This window comes from Terrapene carolina, unplaced genomic scaffold, assembly GCF_002925995.2.
Source record: "Terrapene carolina triunguis isolate 2854851 unplaced genomic scaffold, T_m_triunguis-2.0 Scaffold210, whole genome shotgun sequence".
NCBI classification, from domain to species: Eukaryota; Metazoa; Chordata; order Testudines; family Emydidae; genus Terrapene; species Terrapene triunguis.
This window is the reverse complement of record NW_020664561.1, coordinates 53,572,531-53,595,395: the sequence shown is the minus strand read 5'-3', so window position 1 is coordinate 53,595,395 and position 22,865 is coordinate 53,572,531. Positions and strand designations below refer to the sequence as shown.

The 22,865-nt window shown below is 42.0% G+C and overlaps 1 protein-coding gene across 1 annotated transcript in view; it reads right to left on the bottom strand.

Annotated features, from left to right (window-relative positions):
• LOC112115971 (FRAS1-related extracellular matrix protein 1-like) overlaps positions 1–22,865 on the bottom strand; it is a 92,609-nt gene that overhangs the window by 34,963 nt on the left and 34,781 nt on the right. Inside the window, 5 exon segments of the mRNA XM_029912329.1 lie at positions 2,551–2,746; positions 6,584–6,717; positions 11,725–11,871; positions 15,154–15,382; positions 16,732–16,796. Of these exon segments, the coding sequence (XP_029768189.1) occupies positions 2,551–2,746; positions 6,584–6,717; positions 11,725–11,871; positions 15,154–15,382; positions 16,732–16,796 (771 nt within the window).

The following is a 22,865-nucleotide window of genomic DNA, read 5'->3' as shown; positions in this document are numbered from 1 at the left end:
TTTAAATGGCCACTGTGCATTCACTCTCTCTCTCTCTCTGCCAGGGTCGGGGAGATTTGCGTGCCTTTTGTTATGAACTTGCTCAAACATCGTGGGCTTGAACCTTCTACTTGAAATAGAACATTGGTGGGTTTGCGGTAGAAGGTACAGAGAAGTTAGGATGACAAGAGGAGCAGAGGGGACAGTTTAAAAGCAGGTACAGAGGGAATGGTGCCGGGGAGGAAGAGAGAAGGTGGAAAAGAGGACAATATGGCTGAAAAAGTAAATGTATCGTGTGTCACGTACAGGACACCTATGTGCGCCCACCTCTTTTTAGGAGCAATGCCTTTTAAAAAATACACTGCAACACGTATATTTTAAAAACCCTACCAAAACAAGACACTCCACTGCATACACTTCTCCCCCGGGAAGAGGATGAGGGAACAAACAACACATGGCAGATGTTAGTCATGATGCATAAGGCACTGCTGGAAGGTGCTCAGATACCATGGTGATGAGCACAGTATCAGAACGTATATTAGAAGGACAGGGTGATGGAAGAGACTCTTAATGGATTCATAGATTTTAAGACCAGAAGGGTACATCAGTTCATCTAGTGTGACCTTCTGTATAACACAAACCAGAGAATTTCATCCAGTTACTCCTGCATCAAACACTTGTCACAAGGGCACCCCTTTTAGATAGTAAAACAGTTCTTTACAAGTATTATTCCCACTTGGGAAGTGGAGGTGGGGTGGAAAACGCATACAAGGGGGAAATTCATGGATTTGTACTAGTTTTGTGACCCCAATTTAGAGAGACCCACTCCCTCCCCTACACACACACTCCAGTCACCACCCCCAATTGCACAAGCCTTTGCCTATTTTGTACCACATTTTTCCTTGATTGCACATATTATTGTCTCATTAACTGCCAAGCTTTCCAGGGCACTGAAAAGGAGAGAGCATTAAAAATACACTGAAAAGTCCTAGAACTCAATTAACACACACCGGGGGAGATGGGGGAAAGGTTGGGTTTTCAGCTCCAATTATAAAAGGCAAATCTCTCTCTCTCTCTCTATATATATATATACACACACACACACACATATCTATATATATATACATATACACACACACTTTTTGTAATGTCAGCTAATTAGACTTTGACAACCAATTAGCGGATTCTTAGTGATGCTGAGAATCAAGTTAGCATTAAGAAAGGGGGAGGGAAGGGAAACCAGCAGGCAAAATGCTCCTTCTTCACATACAGGCTATGTTTAAAATTCATAGGGTCAGATCCTGCATGGGGTTTACCTCTCTTGTAGTTGACTGCCAAGGCGGGTGCATGAGGGTGTATACTTAGCACACAAGTTGCCCTGCTAACTTTACGTCACTGTAACTCATGCAGGCCAACTGCAGGATAGTACCCTCCATCCTACTTGCAAGGTTACATTTTAACTTTTAATAACCTTTTCTCTCCTTTTTTCCAGCATCCATGAAGTACCCAGATGATTATTTAGGATTAATGGATTATCAAAAGTGCCAGTTGGCACACGCCTAGTTTAAAAAAAAAAGTGTAACAAATGCAGCTGTTTACTAATAAATAAAGCCTCAGCTGTAACAGAAATAAATTAGATGCATTTAATTGGTCGACTGCAAACCTCCTCTCTTTATTACAATGCTGCTTCTTGTTATTTCATGATGTCAGGGTACATGGCAGACTGACAGAGTGTTTATGAATCACAGTTTGCAGATGGCACTCCTGGTTTTTCGGCAGTTATGAGCACAAGTAGCATGAGGACTCAATAGAGGGTTTTTGCCAACAAGGACCCCCTGAGAATTAGCTGCCTCCATTTCTCTTGTGCCAATTTCTCACTGACTGGAGCACTATTTCACAAAACCTACATTCAATAAATTACAGCCGCCTGGCAAGAATTTAGTAAAATTTAACACTCTGAGTACACTGGTGTCTCAATTTGATTTCTATTCATTTCTAAAGGACATGCGATAGTGCTTGGAACAGACCTTGTGTGATTTTTTTTCCACCCAGCTAGAAGAATAAGAGCCCAGGAATACCCCCACCCTGCCTACAAAGAGATTTTAGGTCTCCCGAGAACGGCTCACGGTCTTGTGCCCCGGACCTTGAGAGTTACCTTCACTAATGACAGTTTTATAATCCAATGGGGAAATAATCTCAGACCACTGCGCTTGGAGCTGGTGAGCTGTAAGACTTCTGGACTGAACTCCCTTCTCTTGGCCACTTCAATGAGTTATGAGTAAACGCATGAGGGATGTGGCCATAATTGTCAACAGATTTGTCAACTTGTGTCATTAGTTATGCGCATAATGGATTTTATTCTAATGAGTTTGTTCATCAGAATGCCGGGAGGAGCTGGCCTCTTCGGAGGAAATGAACTACAAACTTCGCCCATGCATTTTAAAATACATCAGTGCCACATAAAGGGAAAAGGAGCATTTCCTTTCTTTTTAACACGCTGCAGTTTTCACTTAGGTGAACTGGATATATTGGGCTAAACCTTCCCATGATTGCTGTAGGCTCATTTCCTACCTTTGCCCACATTTCTAATGGAGATGTAGAAGCTTTCCGGTGGGCAGCTGTTCTCCCCATCTGTCACATAAAACTGAAAACGATCATAACTCTTTAGACCCAGGATGTTAGTATGGAAATACCAGAGGAGGCTCATGTCCACATCCTCTTGAATGAAATTCATTCCAGGATACAGAGTGGTCCAGCATGACATGGCCTGAAAAACAGAATGAAATGGTTGGATCTGTACCCACAAATAAAAAAAGAAAAACCCACTGGGGCGCCTTTTCCACAGCTAACACATGGGCCAATCCACAAGACATGGTACATGCGATGGAGTAACGTACAATAAGCCTTTTGAGGGAAGTATTATTAGGGGTACTAGCTTTAGTCTCTAAAGAAATGAAACAACTACTAATGTTCACACCTAAGCTTGTTCTTCTGGAAACCTACCTCCTGCCTTTCTAAAATCAACCTAGAAATTTTTATTTGGGAGAAATCCAGACTGTCCCACCTAACCCTAGTTGGCACCCTTACCAAAACAATGTTTTCTGTCTGCCCAGCGGACGCTCACACCCCCCTCTGTCTCTCTCTGGTATCCTACTTCCCAGCCAGTCACATATAAAAATCCCCGGCATGTGCCAAATACTGCAGATGGGTCCATTGTAGCACACTGTAATGTTCATAGCTGACACTCAGGTGTTTCTATTTGTACTTGCTAGCTGGCCAGAAGCAGGTGTTCTGCCAAAGGGGAGGCACTAAGCACTTAGATATCATGATGAGAAGATATTAGAAAAAGACAACTAAAGAAATAGAAGAGAGGAACCAGAAAAGGGTTGCCCAGAGCAAGAGATAGACTAGTCCACTATCAATAGCCTTTTCCCATCAGTGGTTCGGTGTCCCTTCCACTCCATCCCAAACTCTGTCTCGATACTGGATTATGTTTTCGAACTATTTGCCAGAATAATTCTATCTAGAGTTAGACTAGTTCAGCTGGGACCTATCACCGACCGCAAAGTCTTGTTATCTCTAAAGCAACTAATTCAAAAGGCCCAGGTGGAGGCAGGATGGGCAGGGAGTTGCTGAGGATGTTTAGTCAGTTTGGCCTTTTCAGACTGGCAGCCTCTGGTATGCATGCACTGCTTTTATAGGGCATGGTAAAAAGTGCCATTATGGCTTCTTTGCAGCTCACTTTAAAAAAACAAAACAAAACAAAAAACAAACAGCAGCAAAATAGTCTTCTTCCAAACATCAGGATGACATGTGGGGGCTTTTGCTGTTCAGGGGGTGTACAGAGTTGTTAGGATGAGTACTATAGTTTTTTTGTCTTTTCCATTCTCCCCACTCCCTCCCTCCAGGAGCCCGCTCTCCTTCCAGCCTAATTTCCTCCAGTTTAATTCAATTTCAGTAATCACAAGTCTAGACACCACAAACAGCAGCTTCACACCCTAGGGTACATTCATAATTGTCTTGGCTATCGCAAAGAGGCATTATGTACAACCCTGCACAAACCTGTAGCATCTACAACCATTTATGTCCACAGTACTAGAAATAGCTTTCACCTTTATGAACTGACTTCTAGAGTAAGAACATGATCAAAATTCACCCCAGACCCTTTCCCAAAGACAAATACTTTAAAAGATTCAGGTGAATGTTGCCCCTAACTGAGCACTCTATGTTTGTCAAGAGCTACAGAGTAGGACAGGGCTGTGGGGTGCTGGGAGTCTGCTGGGAGGAGAGTTACAGTAGGTCACTTACCTCTTGGAGGAGCCTAGAGAAGAATATCTTCCAAGTGTCTGGAGTCTGCCAGGGAAAAGGGAGGGAGAGACTGGGGTAGCAAGAACTTGTCGGAATGTGAGGGTGTTGCTATGGTGATGAGGATGGGAGGGCAGAAGAGGGTTAGGAGTCCACCTAGGCCGGCAGCAATCACAGCAGGCACTTTGAACCCAACGGTATTCTTCTTCAAGTTCAATGTTGCCACCATACTTGTTAGTCTTTTGAAACGCAGAGGCACAAGTTAATTTTGGATGCATTTATTATTATCCTAATCTTTATGGCTAATAACTTACCCTACACAGTGACCATCACGCTATTCCCTCAGCATCATCCCAGCCAGCAAGCTCCTGCACTGCATCTCACCTGCCCACGGAAGACTTCGCACACATCAGAGGAGGTAGCAATGCTGAAAACACCCAAATATGTTGGGTTCCAAATGTGAATATTAGGACCTGTGAAGATCCTTAATTATATATATATTACTTTCATTGAAGCCACAGCCCCGTTTACAGTCCTACAAAGTCACGCTTCCAAAACCCACAAAAATTGGGCAATTTGATTGTTTGCCATCTTTTAGAACTTCTAACTCTTTAGCTCTGAATCTGGTAAGAAGTTAAGAATATTAATGAAGCTGTTGTTGGACTGAAAGGACCGTTCATTCATACACGTAATAATGAACAGTTGTGGCACCTGAAAAGAGTTTTGATTTGGTTAAACAGTCTCACTATTGAATATTTACTCTTGCTCCTATATAATGTCTAGCATGGATATTTAATGAATACGGTCTATCATACCCTTTCCTCCTCCAGTTTTGATCAGCTTGCTGTCATTATTGACCGGTATTATCAGACAGGACAAAAAGCTGAGCTTGTCATTTAAACCATCTCCCAGAGAACTTGGGCTTTTTATTTAGAAGGCTCAATCCCTACTCTACATTTTTATTAGCAAACATGTTTGCTTATGTCCATGAGACTGAACAGTGAAGAAGCAATGAACTTATTTCCCCAACTTCACAGATCATGTTTAACTTTGTCACAACTCAAGCATTCAGAACTGTAACATAAAACCTCATTCAGATGATCCCCTTATAAAATTAACGACTCAAAAGATTGGTCATATAATTATATATACATTTTAAAAAAAAAGCAAACTTTGAGCACTGAAATATAGCACCTTGTTTTTTTAAAAAATCTACAACATTTTTGCTTCATCGAGCAGGCATCAGCAGACAGTTAAAGCGCTATACCATAGCCAAGAACTAATATAGCCATCCTAACTAGCACCATAACATTTTCCATTTTCTTACCATTTTGCTATTTTTACTGAAAAATTGTCAAGCATGACCACCTGACTCCTGAAACGATTTTTTGGGCATTCCCAGCAAGCAAAGCAAAACAAACAATGCTGAAATACACTGTAATATATTTCTATGACCTAGATTTCCTCATGCACACAAGATGACAAAAAGCTGGAATTCTACTTTTAAAATCACTCCCTCACTCCCTCCACACATACGCATTTATATTAGTAAATTATGTGAGACTCATTACATTTTATAGCCCTGCATAAAAACCTTACAATTTCTTGCTAATATTTTGCAATGACATAATGCCATTTGTAGAGGTGCCACATAAAGGTATTGACTTTTACTGGCTTCTGATGGCAAGACTATCCAATTTATATTCTGTTTTATATAAGCGTTCTCAAAATTTATTGACCCCAATGGATTTCTCAAGTTGCTTAATTATAAAAGGAAGAAGACAGCATAGTGGCTTAGTGAACCAATATAAAAGTCAGTTATAATGTTTCATTACAAGAGATGGTTCAAAGAGTCAGGGAGCAAAGTGTCAGTTTCTAGGACTCAGTATAGAGAGGTGACATTTTTCTGCTGACTTATCCTAATGTCAGATGCTAAAAAGACTCTGCACAGTGATGTAGGGTTATGTCTACTGGCTCATGTTTATGTCAGATCGGGTGGGTCCTATTAGCTTTAATTCAAAAAGGGTAGACACTGAAATCCTTTTATTTCTGAGGCAAAGGAAATTTGGGAAAGAGAAAGAGAGGTACTACAGGGTGAACCCCTAGGACTAACCAAAATCAGGAGAATTTTGGCTGCGGTTTATGTTTTATTGTTACTATTTATGTTATCAATAAAGGCAAACCATGCAAGAGGTTAAGTGTGGACCACTTCAGGTGTGCGAATACTGTGTTCAGAATTAAGTGGGAACGCTGCATGCTTACAAGTTAAAAATAGATGGACACTGAAAGATGTCAGCACCTTTAACTTTAGGTTCCCTAATTTTTGCACATTGTTGATGATGTAATGGAGTTTATCCCTGGGGGAATCTTTGTCTTCTGCTTCTAATGCTACACTGGAAATGACCTTATTCTCATCAACTTCCAAACCTGCAGGAAGACACGAAATGGGACACCAGGTGAATAAACTAAAGGCACATCACTTCACAACTGGCATTGTACAACTATAATCTGTGAGCTGAAATTCCTGTTCCTCTTTGCACTTAGCCATGTCTCTATCTTGCACAGCGGCTACTAGCTCCAGAGGATGTATTTTACATAACACTACACTCAGATCAGTGCAATGGAGGGTTGTTCTTTTTCTGAGCTGGTCAGAAAAAAAACCAGAAATGTCAGGAAGCTGCTCCCCTATCCAGCCCTGGGAGGCCAGTGTGTGTCTCAGATCCAGTACCATTATCCCACGCTACCTCCTTGGGTCCAGCCATGGCCATCTCCCAGGGGTGAGGCCAAAAACCTTTGGGAGGTAGAAAACTTTGTCAGGCTGCCACTAAAGCAGCAGCAACACTAACAAGGGAGGGGAGGGAAACGAGGCATTGAAAAGAATATGAGTGAAGTGGCTTGATAGAAAGGTCAGTTAGTTCCTGGACAAATTAGTGATCAGTTGGGGTGTGAGCAAGGAGATGAGCCTATTTTTTTTAATCTGGAAACTCTTGGGGATGGCACAGAATGTCTTTATATGTTTGTACAGCACCCACCACAAGACTGCTGCCAACAAGGCTTCCTGCCCATGCTTTATCCCTCCCTGACCCCACATCTCCCTTGAATTTTAAATGGAGGAAGTGGTGTGATGTTGCTCTGCTGCTCAGATTATCTAAAGATGGTACCTCAGGCTCCATTTTGGGGCTTGGTAAGCTAAACAGCTATGCAAAAAGGTGAACGTACCCAAATGGGGAATATTTGGCTGAAAAAAGTAAATAATATCTAGTAATTTCCCTAGAATGTTTTCACATTTCAGGAAAATTGTGTTCGAGAGAGAGCCATACCCAGGAAACGCTAATTTGTGTGACCATCACTTTACACAGCATGAGACCACAGGTCTCACTTCTCTTGGCAGCAGTACAGGGCTCATGTTTTCATACGGATGAAGTATTCTTGAGCAATTTCTCCAATTTATTAGGCATGAACAGGCTTGTCTTAGCATCAAGCACGTAGGGTTTTTTATCTTTACTTTAAACAAACATTTATTATGGTACTTGAATGAAAAGTCCTGCCTATGTCTACATATGAGTTATGTCCTTTTCCAGAATCACAGGCTACGGATGGTGCACAAGTAGCATTGTGTGGTTCTCCTTTGCTGGAAGAAGATCTCTCAAAACTCGGTAGTTATTTTTAATTTTTACACTGCTTTCCATTACAACCATAGGAGCCAATTAAGCCTTATAATTCCTAAATTAACAGGCAAGAATGAACAGAAAATTTTCAATCCTATTATGAGTGCATAGGTGAATAATACAAAAAAATTTTGCAAGAAAATATTTTAAATTTGTTTAAAATGAATTTCCTTCAACTGCTGTCACCCTCTCTTTTTGTGTTTGCATTGCACAGACATTCAAGTGATCATGTTCTTCTGACTTATAGTTTGCAGAAAGGAAATATCAAAATTGCATGCATAAGTACTTGTGTCGTAAATTTACAGGGCCCAGTTGTACAACCCTTACTCATGATGGTGAACACTTACTCGCTGGGTAATCCCATTGTCATCAATAGGATTAGTCACATGAGTAAGTACCCACCAACAAGAGTAAAGGTTGCACAAACACTGGTACTCACTGTTGGTGTAAGTGCTTCCATCTTTATCCAGAAAGGAAAAAGAAACAATACCATTTGCCTCCTCTGGTTTATCATGACTCAAATTTTGACTAATATTGCTCAGTCCCCAGAGTGTAAAAAATTTAAAAAGTTATTTGTTCAATTAATTTGAACACCAAATAAATCTGATTAATCACAGCCAACTGTGATGGAGATTCCATGAGACAAAAAGGTGGTTAAATGCATCAAATAACTGAGAATCATAGAAATGTAGGGCTGGAAGTGGCCTCAATAGGTCAAGTGGTGTAGCCTGTCCCTTGCTTCCTGATGGCAGCCTTCTGTACTCTGGGAAGCTCCAAACTCTGGCTCCTCCAGAGAGCTGTTTGACCAAAGGCCAGCCCTGAATATTATTAAGTACAGTCGAGTACCGTCAAACTTCTGATGTTACATTGCGACATTTGGGGGGAGGGATTGTCATAAATCTCCATTGCCCCAGGGCTCCATAACTTGAAAGTCAGGGATGAAAGGTTAGCGATGTTTCCCTCATAGAGGAGAAAGTTTTGCACACTCTGAACAGGTGAGCCCCAGAGGAAATCCAGGCAGAAAGCAGGGACTCTGCCATTTTGTAACCGTTCAATGTTTACAGCATCTATAAACATTTTAAAAATACACACATGATGCTCTGGGAACATACCCAAGGCCATTTCAAATATGTGGAGTATCAATACCAAACTGAGTACTCCTCAGTCTGCTGCTTCACTATGGAGAAGGACAAGATGAAGTGAATCGCTGAACTCTTTCTCTGACAAGGATGCCAGAAAGGGTCCCAAATATCCAGGGATCTTTTAAGGAAGAAAAATCAGAATAACATTTTGTTTTATACATTCATCAAGCTTATTAATCTATGCTTTGAAATACAGGCATGATATTTATCCTCACAACTACAGATGGTCAGGAATTTGTTTAAATTGAAACTGTTCATGGGAAATAATTGATTTCAAAGAATTTCCCATTTTGAAAAAAAAGTTTTGGGATTTTCAAAATGTCTCATATCAAAATTTTCTAAAGCAAAAAATGTTCCATTTATCAGGACGAAATGACTTTTTGTTTAAAAATTTAAGCTAAAATAAAATTTATAACATTTTAAAAGATTGAAGCAAAAATGAAACATTTTAAAATTATTGAAACAAAACTTTTCAATTGGCCCATTCCAATTTTTTTTGGGGGGGAGGGGGGCAGGGGAGGGAAGGTTTTCAGTTTGTGAAAAATTTTGAGTGTTCATCTTTTTGCCCCAATTCAGAACAGGAAAAGTTTTTGAAATCTCAAAAATTCTCGCAGGATTGGTATACCATTTCACACCAAGCTCTACTCAACACACCTGTGAAATAAGGAAGTACTATTACGCCCATTTTACAGATGCGACCTGACACAAAATGACTTGCCCCAGATCACATAGGAAATCTATGGTAGAACAAGGAATCAAACCAAGATCTCTCATATCCGAGGTTAATGTCCTTACCCCTGGACTCTCTTCCTATATATGCGAGGCCAATAAAAGAAATACAATCCGTTACTTTGTGCTCGACCTATCAAATTTATTTTTCACGATTATATGTCTGGCAACTTTTGAAACCCTCTTATGAAACATACTGAACCACTACCAGGCCTCTCCTTCATTTGATGGAAACTCTTCAATAAACTAAGAGTCTGTAACACCACTGGAAAGAGCAGACTTCTCCACACAGTCCTTTTAGGGCTTGATATAAAGTCCAATGACTTCAATAGGCTTTGAACAGACCCTTGAACAGAGACTATTAATTGTACTAGACTGTATGATGGCTTGCCTTCGTGGAGGTCACCAAATTGCTTTTCTCTCTCAGAGCCAAGACAGGTTTTGAAGCCTGATCTCTAAGGGGTGAAATCCCAGCCCCATTGAAGTCAATGGGAGTTTTGCCATTGACTTCAGAGGGTTCAAAATTTCACTCCAGACATGGAAGTCATTCCCCTTTGGAACATACCACAGTGTCACTCCCCACTCCCTACCCCAGAGTGAGAGCAACAGCCACCTCTGCACTGCACCTTAGATTATGGGCCAAATTTTCAAATTAAAATCAGCACATAGATATCTAAACAAGCCTTCGGGGCTCAGTTTTCAAAGCTCGGTACCGAAAGTTGGGCATCTATATCTGCAACTAGTAGAACTGGTCCACAAATGTATAATTTTTTCCCCATGAAAAAAATTAATTGAAATTTTTCCTACATTATTTTCAACTTTCAACAACAACAACAACATCAGTTAATGAAAAACAAAACATTTTCAGATTCTGATAACTAAACTTTTGTTGTTTTATTTTGTTTCGAGGTTTGTGGTTTTACAAACCCTTAATCAAAAAATTATTTTTTCGGGAAAAATATTTCCACTAGCTGTAGTAATTAGACATCTGAACAAACTGATTTACAGAGGGCTGAGAATTGAAGTTAATTTTGTAGGTGTTTTCCTGAAAATCAGGCCATTTACTTTGGGGCCTAAACACTGGAATTGGAAAACGTGGCCTTAATACTTGTAAGCTTAACTTTCAGGTTTTGTACATACACACAAATTACATACAAATAAACTTGTTTTGAGGAAAATTAGTTTTTCCTGCATTTGCCGTAGAATATTTCCAAATTAAAAAGAACATGGTTGTTTTAGCAAGATCATGAACAGGCTACAACACACGAGATTATTCCTCTTCAGTCAGAGCAGGAGTTAACTTAAAAACATTGTAAGAACAGCAGCAATAGCACCTCACAAAAGGCATGTTCAGAGCATTTGGCACTGCAGGTTGCGCGCTCTGGATCCATTCAGCACCTATTGAAGTCAATAGGAGGGTTAACATGTAAAGAGAGCAGATTCAGCCCCTGTCTGCTAACGAGCATCAATAGGGATCTCATCGCACTGCAGTAAATGGGGGTAATTGTCAAAAGTAGACTGGGGGAAATGAAAGATGTGTTGTGGGTTGGGAAGGAGGCTGGGGAGAAGGTGATGAAGGAGGAGGAGGAGGAAGGGTAAAATTATGGCCCAAATTAAGTCAGTGGGAGTTTTGCCCTTGACTTCAATGCAACCAGGATTTCACCATGTCCTTAAAATGCCCCTACATTCACTCAATCGTATTTAGTCTGTCAAGGCTTTAGCTGAACTCTGGCTCAGGTTACAATTCAATGTCATTACTGTACAAGGAAAAAAATATTTTTTTCCTACCAACAACAATTTACTCAAAATGCTAACACTTAGAATGAAACCATGTTTTCCCTGGCTACTGCGTGCAGTTTTTTCTTAAAGTCATTTTGCGTTCAATGTCACTTAAATAGCTAACCTGGAAAGATGAGGGATTTCATCGTTGACTGGCATGATGTAGATGTAAAGTGTCCCTTGGACTGTGTGCTTGCCATCTGTCAGCTGCATGGTAAAACTATCCTCTAGGCTTTCTGTGTCATCATGCATGTACACTAGCATCAGTCCTATAGGAAGGCGGAAGGGGGGAGAACTGGACAGTGAAAACTTAGAACAGAACACTCAAGTCATCTTCAAAAGGACACCAGTCATGGGATTCAAAACCCAATCACTGGGATTCAAAATAGATCTACAAGGCCTGGGACCCGGTTATCCCACGGCCCAATCGTGTTCCTGTTAAAATGAGGAGTTTTGCCATTCAATTCAACAGAAGCAGCGACAGCCTTAGGACACGATCCCTTTTACATTGGATCATGGCAACTGAGATCCACTTGGCTGCTCTTGCGGTTATTCCTGTTCGTGCACAGCCAGTGGAGAACAATCTCAGTGGAAGTCCCTCCACCTTGATAGTTCATCACCATCCAAGCTTGGCGAGCTTCTGTGGAGACCGTCGGTGAGTTCCATACCAGAGGTGAAATCATGACAGTTTCTGGAATGTGTTTTCGGGGCCTTTAAAATAGTTTTGGATATCCTGGGCCTGATCCAGCATTTCTTCCACAGCTAGAACTGCCATTAAAGTTAATCTCTCTAGGTACTTGCATAGCCCTCAGCATCATAACGTCGAAGCGCTTCACAACCATTCTGGATGTTATCCTCCCAACACCTCTGGCAAGGTAGAGAAGTAGTAAGCCATTTTTTTCTCAAAATAAATGAGAACAGATGCACAGGGCAGATTAAGTGAATTGCCCACGTCACACAGGAAGTCTGTGGCTAGGGTGGGAATTAAATCAAGGTCTCCAGAGTCCTAATCTAGCATCTCATCTGCTAGAACATGATTCTACCCTTGTTGGGAGAGCTGGCTACAGAAGAAATGTGGGATCAGGCTCTTCATGGACAGGAAATACCTAAAACTGGGATAGCGATTGGCTTGAAAAGCACCTAACTAAATAAATCAAGAGTTTGACAAATTCAAAAGAGACTTGAATGCAATGAGAAGGTATTTGAATATGCTGGAATTTAAAAACAGCATTAAAGGAAAGACATTCCTAAAAATAATCAGGTGTTAATTGAATAAATAAAGTTGTCCTGAGCAATTGCAAGAGATACAGCAACCAATATTTTATAGGGTCTTATTCCTTCCATTGCTGACGACAGTTTTTACACAGCACTTTAACCAAGTGCCTCTCTATTTAATTTAGATTTATCTCCTTGCCACAAAATGTGCTCTGCCAATTCTAATTGTTATTCACCAAATGTATCATGTATTTGCTGGGTTAAAATGTTTCTGTGCTTGCAGACTCTTACGCCAGTATAGTGCGACTCGCAAAAGAGAGGCCTAAGAAAACAGAACTCAAATTCAATCACATCCGTAAAGGGTTTTTAACTCATTGTATAAAAGCTGAACAAGCTTCTTACTTCTAGGAAAGAGTGGATTGTGTTTCATGGATGGCCCTGGTATATATGGAATGCACAGATAGATTCCCTTCCAGTTTGCAAAATAAGCTTTTTTCTAATAAATCAGCTTCAGGAAGCTAATTTCCTCTAGTCTCCGTTTTTTCAAAAACGGAAGCGGACATTATGTACAAGTTCCTTAAGGGCCATTACACTTCTCTGGAGTGTGCAATCCAAACAGTGTGGAAGATGGATCTAAATGATGTATTCATCTCCTTGAAATCGCTCTGTGGAACATGCATAAGTTCAGTTGTGCTCCATCTGAGAAAGCTCTAATGGATTGAAACCCTACATATCCTTAGCTGGTGTCACTGGGCTGGATCCTTAGCTGGAGTAAATCAGTGTGGCTCCATGATTTCCCTGGAATTAACGGAGCAAGGCCAGTTTACACCAGCTGAGGATCTGGCCCACCAGTGCCCCCACAATATCCTATGGTCATTTTTGGTTTAAGTTTAAAAACAAATATTTATGGAAAAGTACATTTAAATAATTGAAAAGGACCCATTCAGCTTGTCAGACTTTCCTAGGAATAAGAAATTAAGATAACTGATAGTTAACTTTCCAAAAGCTTCAAACACCTGTCTTATATCTGGCTTCAAATGATGAGTATATCAACTTCAAGCAGTCAGATCCATTTGGGACTATCGGAGTAGTATGCATAGGATTCTAGGAAATGTTCTGTACATTCTTTAATGTAACTCTATTAAGTTTGCAATAAATAGGTTTTTTCCCTTATAGTTGCAATCAGTTTAATCTATACACAAATTTGAGATTTCTTTTTCCCCACTCCAAGGCCTTTCTCTGTGAAAAAGGTGTATCTCTCACTTAATTCAATCTACAGAATTACTGTTGCTAGTTTTTTAAAAATTTAAAGTAGGTCTTTACAAATTTGAAACACACACATTAAACAAAGCTCTGTGGTTGGTTTCTCAGCTTAAATCATAATCAAATAGCCCACAGCCCTGTACTGCTTCTCCTCCACACCCTGCTCCTTTCTCCTCACTTGGCAAGAATAGGACACAGATGCCAAGCTGTGCAACATACATCTGGTTCTTTAGCAGATTCTAGAGGCAGTTGTATTGGCAGCTTCAGAGATGCCTTTGGGTCCATCACATGGTTAAGCGACAGACTGAACTGGCCAGTTCTCTTTCACATCATTTCCCTTTGGCTTGGCTTGTGTTGTGGAAGGTATGTACACTTTCATCCACTTAACAACAAGCTCTTGTGGAAATCTTTACAATCAGTATGGAAGCTGTAGTGTGGTAAAAAAAAAAACGGGGGGGGGAGGAGGAAGATTTGTGCAATTATTTCTTATATTTGCAGAAAACTACAATCCCGCTGACCATCAAGCAACCCATACATTCTATACAGTATGTACACTATAATTTATCACTATAGTCTCAGTTCTTTCTGTTTTCAAAGTGAAATCCCCAGCTCATTTTGCACAGACAATATTAAGGAAAGTGCAATTCATCCTCTTTCTTGAGTCTGAAAAGCTTAAGCATACATCGAGCTTGTTGCAATGAACTGTGGTTTCCAGCAGAGGACATCCGCAGCTCATACAACGTAAATCTAGTTAGAGCAGAGGCAAGCTCTTGTGCTGCGAAGCTGATAAATGAAAATTATTAAGCATTCAGAGCCAAGGATCTGACCCCAGCCTTTTAAAAGTCTTGTTCGGTAAAGACAAAACATCCTATGAACAGATGACCATATTCCTCGTGAACGGGCCACAAGAGAGGCTGTAATTAATCCAAGTCTCATAATAGTGTGTTAACACTGAGACCAAGGAGACCGTTTTGGACATGTGCAATCATATATAATCCACATAGCCCTGATGCAGCGAAAGTGTACGAACAATAAAAGCCAGTAAAGGAAAGCCAAAGTTCCATTACTCAGACCTTGCTTGAGTTCAGCCAAGGAAAAGCTGTGAAACTGTAAGTCTTGATAAAGGGCTGCTGAGTTCAGCTCCTTGTACCGACCGACATCTCTGCCACAGACTCCATTTAATGTCAATCCGTGAACGGGGCGGTGGGGGGCAATGACAGAGAAACTCGGTGCATTATGATTATCAAGATCTTCAGCATTCAAAGTGCCAGGCTCCAGCTCACACATGTCACCTTCCATTACCTAGGGGAAGAGGGAGAAGTAAAGGAAATTTCAGAGATTTCTGAGGAGGAGGAGGAATTTTTAAAGCCAGAGTGAAAGATATTGGAGGCTATCAAAGGGCATTTCCCAAGAGATTCCTCTCAAGGTTTACTTTGCTGAGAGAGAGAGATTAAAAATCATACGGGAAACATCGGTTTCCTATTGTCTGTAAAAGCGCATTTCTGGAGACCAGATGCACACAGGTGAGAGTGAGAGAACACAAGGTTTGGGCAAGTCTTAACTGTGACTGACTGAGATAACCTGGCAGATCTGCTGCAATTGCAGGGGGCTCCCAGGACAGAGGAGAGGGGGAATAGCAGTGGGTCAGATTGCATTATTTTCCTTAAATAAGTTTATGTAGGCTCCTTCCTCCCCTCAACTGGAAGCTAGATACTCCACAGGCATGCCAAGATTTGCTTGCACTGCCTTCATCCGGGGAACTCTAGATTTCATCAATGATGAAAAATCTATCTGCATTATATGAGCTCTCCCTGCCCCCCAGTAAATGCACCTTTAAAAAAAATACTGTATATATTCCCAGTATACTTTTTTGGCCCTTCAAAACTAGTGTATAACATAGTATAGCGCTGACACTTTAATTTCAAGTCATGAAAAAGCAAACAAGTGTGTGTAAACAGTTCAGATACCTTCTTACATAGCTCATCTAGGATATTGCTTTGATTCCATTAGTTAACTAGTTTTTGTCATTTAATTGGGAAGAGGAATGTGAACTGATGGTCCCACTCAAAGTGCTGTAGCTCAGTGCTATCAGAGAGGCCCTCGCTAAATTAGAAGTGTCATCTGTTTTGATTACAGATTTTATTTGAGCGGAACTGGAGTGTTAGACAAATACACTTACGAAGCAAATGCTCTCACAAAGGACCATGACAGATCATTTTTTCCCCAACTGGAATGTTGGAAGCAAGCTGCAGCCCTACCTATTAAAGTTTGGATTGGTTATATAGGCCTGATTCTGAAATCCTGGCACAGGCAAATGGCATCTTGACATCAATGAGCATTAGAATCATTGTAAACTCAAGGGGATGATACAAGGCCACCTGTGCAGGTAATGGAAAGATTGGGAGCAGGGCCAGCTCCAGGCACCAGCTTAACAAGCAGGTGCTTGGGGCGGCCACGGGAGAGGGGCGGCACCTGCGGCAATTCGGGGGCGGCAGGTCCCTCACTCCCTCTAGGAGCGAAGGACCTGCCACTGAACTGCCGCCGCCGATCACAGCTTTTTTTTTTTTTTTTGCTTGGGGCAGCAGAAATGCTGGAGCCGGCCCTGATTGGGAGTCAGAGGTGTAAACATCTGTGAATACCTCCTTTCAAACCCATTTGAATGAGCCAACTCTTAACTCTTCTCTCCGATTGGCTCCTGTTCTCAGTTCCTCCATTCCTGAAGTTGGGGGGGCCCACATAGGTAGCTTTAAAGTACCTTTGTGATCCTTGTATTCTGGGGCAGACAGGGGCCTGCCCAGCTCCTGGGGTAAATTAGAGTAGCCTCCAAGCTGTTCTAGCTTCTGTTCTTGTTCCCATCAGGCCCGGGGAAGCAGACAACAGGCACAGCACAGTGCAATCTGGTCACACCCTGACCCACCCCAGACATATCCCTATACCAGGGGCTGGGCTGAGAGGAGATCTGGGATAGAATCCATACACCAGCACTAGACAAGCCAGGGATGTCCTCTATGGAGGGTGTATCACCCATTTCCGTCACTGTTAGGCTGCCAGTACAGCATAAAGGGTTTTTTGCGTAACTGCAAATCAGGCCCAATTTCTTCATTTGGTGTTTTTCCCTTCTGAACAGAAAAGGCTCATGAAATATTTAATATTTCAATTAAAAAGTCACTTTGGAAAAAAGTTAAATATTCATTTTTCTGCAGTGCTGTGAGCTCAGAGCAGCAGCACTGTTCCAGGGCATGAGAACCAGAACCTGGGACTGGAAACCCCAGGGAAGCTGTTCAGCCTACGTTCACTGTCTGAGCTGACTGAAGTGCAAAAAATAAACAGTCAAGTAGATTTTTAAATCCTTACATTTTTAATAATCTCAGGTGTCTCATGAATTTTGTGCTCACAGAGTCCCTTAAGAACTCGGAATTGATTCCTTGGCATTCTCAGTTTATACAACTGATACCCAGAGAACATAAGAATGGCCACACTGGGTCAGACCAAAGGTCCATCTAGCCCTGTATCCTGTCTTCTGACAGGGCCTGGTGCCAGAGGCTTCAGAGGGAATTAACAGAACAGGGCAATTATCAAGTGATCCATCCGCTGTTGTCCAGTCCCAGCTTCTGGCAGTCAGAGCTTTAGGGATGGGGTTGCGTCCCTGACCATCTTGGTTAATAGCCATTGATGGACATATCCCCCATGAACTTACCTAAGAGAAGAAAGGCATCAACACCATGCACCTGAATCAATGGATGGGGGAACTTGATGGGGCCAGCGGTGAAAGGGGGATAGTTCCAGTAGCAAGGGAGGGAGACACTCACCAAGGGACAGTAGGTAGCTCCTCCCCCCAGAAGTCTCTGGCACCCATTGGCCAGCTAGGGCAGAGGGGTGCTGATTGGCCAGCATTTCCCAGCTCCCAAGATTTAGCCCCATGCAAGGGCCCTGGGGAGCCTCTTTCAGTTCCATTCCAGCAGCCCACTCTACCCACACAAACTAGGAATGGGAATACAGCCTAACAAATGCTGTGGTTCCAGTCAATCGCCTGTTTATGGGGTCAGGAAGGAATTTTTTCTCTCGTGGGCTAATTGGCAAAGGAACAGAGAGTTTCTTGCCTTCCTTGCAGCACCTTCATGCCACCAGGGGTTAGGATGGAGCATGCTTAGTACCTGACTGAGGTGCAGTTGTTTATTCATTATAGTTTACAGCTGGTTTCCAGTGAGATTAAGAAAATAAAATTAATGGTTCCCACAGGTAAAATGCTGGGATTTTTAAGTCTATGGATTGATCACAAACAATTGAACATGTTATTGATGGCAGAGCCAAACCTGAGTGGCACTGTGCCTGTGTGTGCCAGGTTGAAATGCCTCTCACTGAAATTTGGCCTGGCAGCCCTTCCATCATTTTGGGAGCCCCTCAAATGCGGGGGCGCAAGGCAAAGTGCCTCCCCCCCCCGCGACCCTGTTTATGGACCAATATACCACTGTGTTAAGTGCTGTACAAATACAGAACAATAAGACAGTCCCCTGCCCCAAAAGCTTACAAGTTCTACATCTGTTACTATTGCCTACACTGTTCCATTCAAAGCCCCAGTGCCTTTGTCAAACCCTATTCCTGAGTACAAAACATACCTCTTTCCATATAGGGAAGAAAATTAAAACTCTCTTAGGTGACCAGTCGCAGCTAGCAAACACAGTTTAAACTACATCTATCAAACAGTGAATATTTGCAATTGTTCCTGAACAATCTATAGATTTAGAAGAAAAAAACTTGACAAAAACTGGCAAAATTAATTGAAATAATGAGCAAATTTGAGGAAATCACAATTTGCTTGCAGCTCTTCAACAATTCATGCCTCCTACAAGAATGGTGTCCCTAGCCTCTGCTTGCCAGAAGCTAGGAATGAGCAACAGGGGATGGATCACTTGATGATTACCTGTTCTGTTCATTTCCTCTGGGGCACCTGGCACTGGCCACTGTCAGAAGACAGGATACTGGGCTAGAGGGACCCTTGGTCTGACCCAGTAGGGCCATTCTTATATTCTACCACTGAACTCTGCCCACTATTCCACACAGTTGTCCTTGCATTAATGTACATAATATTATATCTAACAATTTACAAGGTCCAATAATTGTGCTTTGGGATGACACAAAATACACAGTGATAACACATGGTCATTGCCCCTTTCACTGTTGCCTTCTACCACAGTAAAACATTTCAGCATTCTTCAGAAGGTGCTATTGGAATGTTGGTATTTCCAAAGGACATAGCTTGTATAGGGGTCAAAGTGTGTATCAGTTGGTATCCTTTCTATCAGGTACATTTGATAGTTCTCTAGTATGTAAAGTGTTGAATCAACAGACTCCTGGGCATTAGAAAATACAGTGCGGACAAATATGTAATTCAAGTAAAGGACATTGTTCAAGTAGCAGTCCCTTCCCTAGTTCCATCTCTTCCAGAACATGTAGGCTACCGGTATGTCTACACCGAAGTGCTACAGCAACAGCTGCACCACCGTAGTGCTTCAGTATAGTCACTACAGCAGCAGGAGGGGTTCTCCGATGGTGGTAGTTAGTCCACCTCCCTGAGAGGCTGTAGCGAAGTTGACAGAAGAATTCTTCCATTGACCCCCAGGGGTTAGGCTGGCATAGCTCAAGGGTGTGGATTTTTCACACCCCTGAGAGATGTGGCTATGCCAGTGTAAGCTTTCAAGGTAGAGCAGCCCTTCGTTTTAACAGCACTGCCTACTTGAAACACTGATGCTCATGAATGAATTAAGAGGGTTTCATTTGTTTTATTTATCATTGTTCTGAGCTGGATGAAACCTTGCTATGGGTTGAGCTAAAACCTCATTCAAACTGATTTGTGAATCATTTAAGACAGGGTACGGTTAAGGGGCCATGCCCAAAAGAACGCCTCATGGAGTCTGTCCAGAAACAAAAACTTTGTGGGCAGAAGGTTCCACTGTGCTTGTGACTTGGTGTGGGGGAGGGCTGTGCAAGAGGGAAGAGAAATCACACAAACTGAGAACAGGCAAGGATAGAGAGAGAGAGAGAGGCAAAAAGCAAGCAGTCTCTGAGCACAGTGTGGAAAAAGTTAGAGAGAGAATTTTTGGGTCTGTTGGCTAAAGAGGTTTGGAGCTGTAAGCTAAAAACTGCTGGTTTTAGTTTTGGTTCCTCCTGCGTTTGGAGAAGCAGGACTTTGCACTTTTCTTATAAATAAACAAGATTGTGTCAAAGAAAATGCCATACTCCATCAATTTCTGCTTCCTACTGGCACATCCCCAGGGCCTTGAAATGTGACTAGCTGCTCAGGTTGAAAAAGGGCAATATTTGTACTGCTTTGCATAGCTTCATAGCACATGAAAGACATGGGCCTCTGTAGTGAAGCGAGACTCACAAGCACGGTGCCTCCTGCTGGGGGGTTATCCTGGGAATTAGCTCTTGTCCAGCGCGGAGCGCCCTCTGCAGGCACCTGCCTTAGGGCCCCTGTGTCCCTCCGGGACCCCGGTGCCCCTTTTCCACTGGGTTCTGTCCCCAGCAGTAACCTACAGTCTGGGACTCCTCTCCCAGGGGAACCCCCAACCCTCTATCCCCACCTTGCCTCAGTGGCTACTGCCAGTCATCATCTAGCGCCCGCTCACTGGGGCAAACTGCAGTCTGTAAAAGGCCACTCATCACTGGCAAGGGGGGGGGGTCAGACCAGCTGCCTCTGCCTAACCCCAGGCTGCAGCCTGTGCAACCCCAGTACCTGTTTTGGCCATTTAGCAAGGCCCGCAGCCTGGGGATTTACCAGGCTGGAGCTCCCCAGCTCCTCTTGCCTTCCCCCAGCCCATCTCTGCTCTGTTCCCTAAGCTCCCAGGAAGCCGGGTCTTTCTCCCTCCAAGGCTGGAGAGAGCCAGTCCTAGCTCCTCCCTGAGCCCTTATAACAGGGCCAGGTATGGCCTGATTGGGGTGTGGCCCCAGCTGTGGCTGCTTCCCCAATCAGCCCAGCCCTTTTTTCTAGGAGCAGGGTAACTGCCCTGCTACAGTCTCATTTAGAATTAGTAGTAACATGCAGATTTCTCAGTCTCCCTTTCCCTCCACTCAGAGGGGAAATTGCAATTTTTTCAAAGTGCAAATACTTCTGGGTAATTGATCATCAAAATGATACAAGTTTATTTCTTTCAAAAAGGATTCTTCTAAATGATCAGACTCCAAAGTTTATATTTTATAATACACATATATAGTAATATAGTACATTGCAGGATTTAAAAAGGGAAACAAAATGGTCCATTCTTCTATTTTATGTCCAAACTTATGATGGGGCTTCATTTTTGTACTTTTTCCCTTTTAACTTACTCTGTGATTACAGTGCATTGTTCAATTAAAAAAATGATTCCTTACCCTCTCCCCATGTGATCTCAATATTATGGTTATGTATCCCTTGAAATGCATCAATGATGCATAATATCAACAAGGATTCCAGCTTCCATTTATCTTCAAATATTTCATAATCCACTGCAGAATATTCTCAGCTGCAATTTTTGCTTTCAAGTTTGGCCACCATGTGTGTAGCATTAATTTCTCTGTTCGCATGTAATTCATTCAGGGACTTACACCAGCTGAGAACCACATATGGAGGCCCAGATTTACGGAGCTTTTATTTTGTGCCATGGAAGCCTCAAGAAACAATTTTCTATTTGAATGTTGAGCATTTACAGTGGTCTTGTCATTCACTAGAGACAGTGGATTATAAAGTCATATTCTGCAACAATGCTACTCAAAAAACCCTAAGATTTAACAATCCAGCTTTATTACATTTTTAAGGCATTTTTTTTAAAAATTCCCCACTCTCTTTTAATGTTTATTAGCTAATATCTACCTCCTTCTTTTACTGGTCCAGTTTCAGACACAGTTTCTGTCCCTGTGTGTGCCACCATAACAACTCTCAGAGCTACATTCAGAAATTAATTTGTGAGAATGCAGACCGATGTAGGTGTAAACTTATTAACAGACGGAACTGGAAGAAGTTATAAGTCACACTAGCTTAGATGCCCTAAAATTCACCTCTGAACTTACCCTTCTCCCTCTGTCTTCCCTCTTTTTTCCTTTGTGGCTGACTCCAATGACACATTCCAAATTCCTTCTCCTCAAAATAGAAATATTGATTCCCCCGCCCCCATCCCAACATCCACCCTTTCTAATAGCCACATGCTACTGCATTTGGAATGCAATTTAAAAACAAACAAAACCCAGGCAATACTAGGCAATTTGGTAAATGTATGGATCTTAACTAAGTTCAGCCTATAGATTGAGCTATTTGTAAGAATAGTACTCATTCAATTATGCATAATGTGCAATTTGCTATTCAAACTGTAGGATTACTCATTAGATCACATCATATTCAAGCTGGGCAGTTTCTGCTGGAAAATGCTGATTCATTGAAAGTAAAACATTCCGCGGGAACACATCAGTTTTGATGAAGCTTTGAAAGGAAACCTGCCGCCTCGCCCACCTGCCCCCTCAGCAGAGTTTATTTCATTTCAGTAAGACTGAAACATGTCCCACTGCAAGAACATTTTGTTGTTTCCAAATGGAAATATTGGGAACTTGCACTTCTGCAAACTGGGCCCAACAATCTTTTTTCCATATGAATGTGGAAAAACTTTGATCACTAAAATGTTTTCCACTCAGCTGTACTAAAGATCAAGGTGAAACTAGCGGTGGGCTCTAGTGAGGCGGAATGCAATAGCCCAGATTGGAATATGGCTACATCACTGGGGTTAACATTTCCATTTTTGTGAAGACAAGCAAGAGA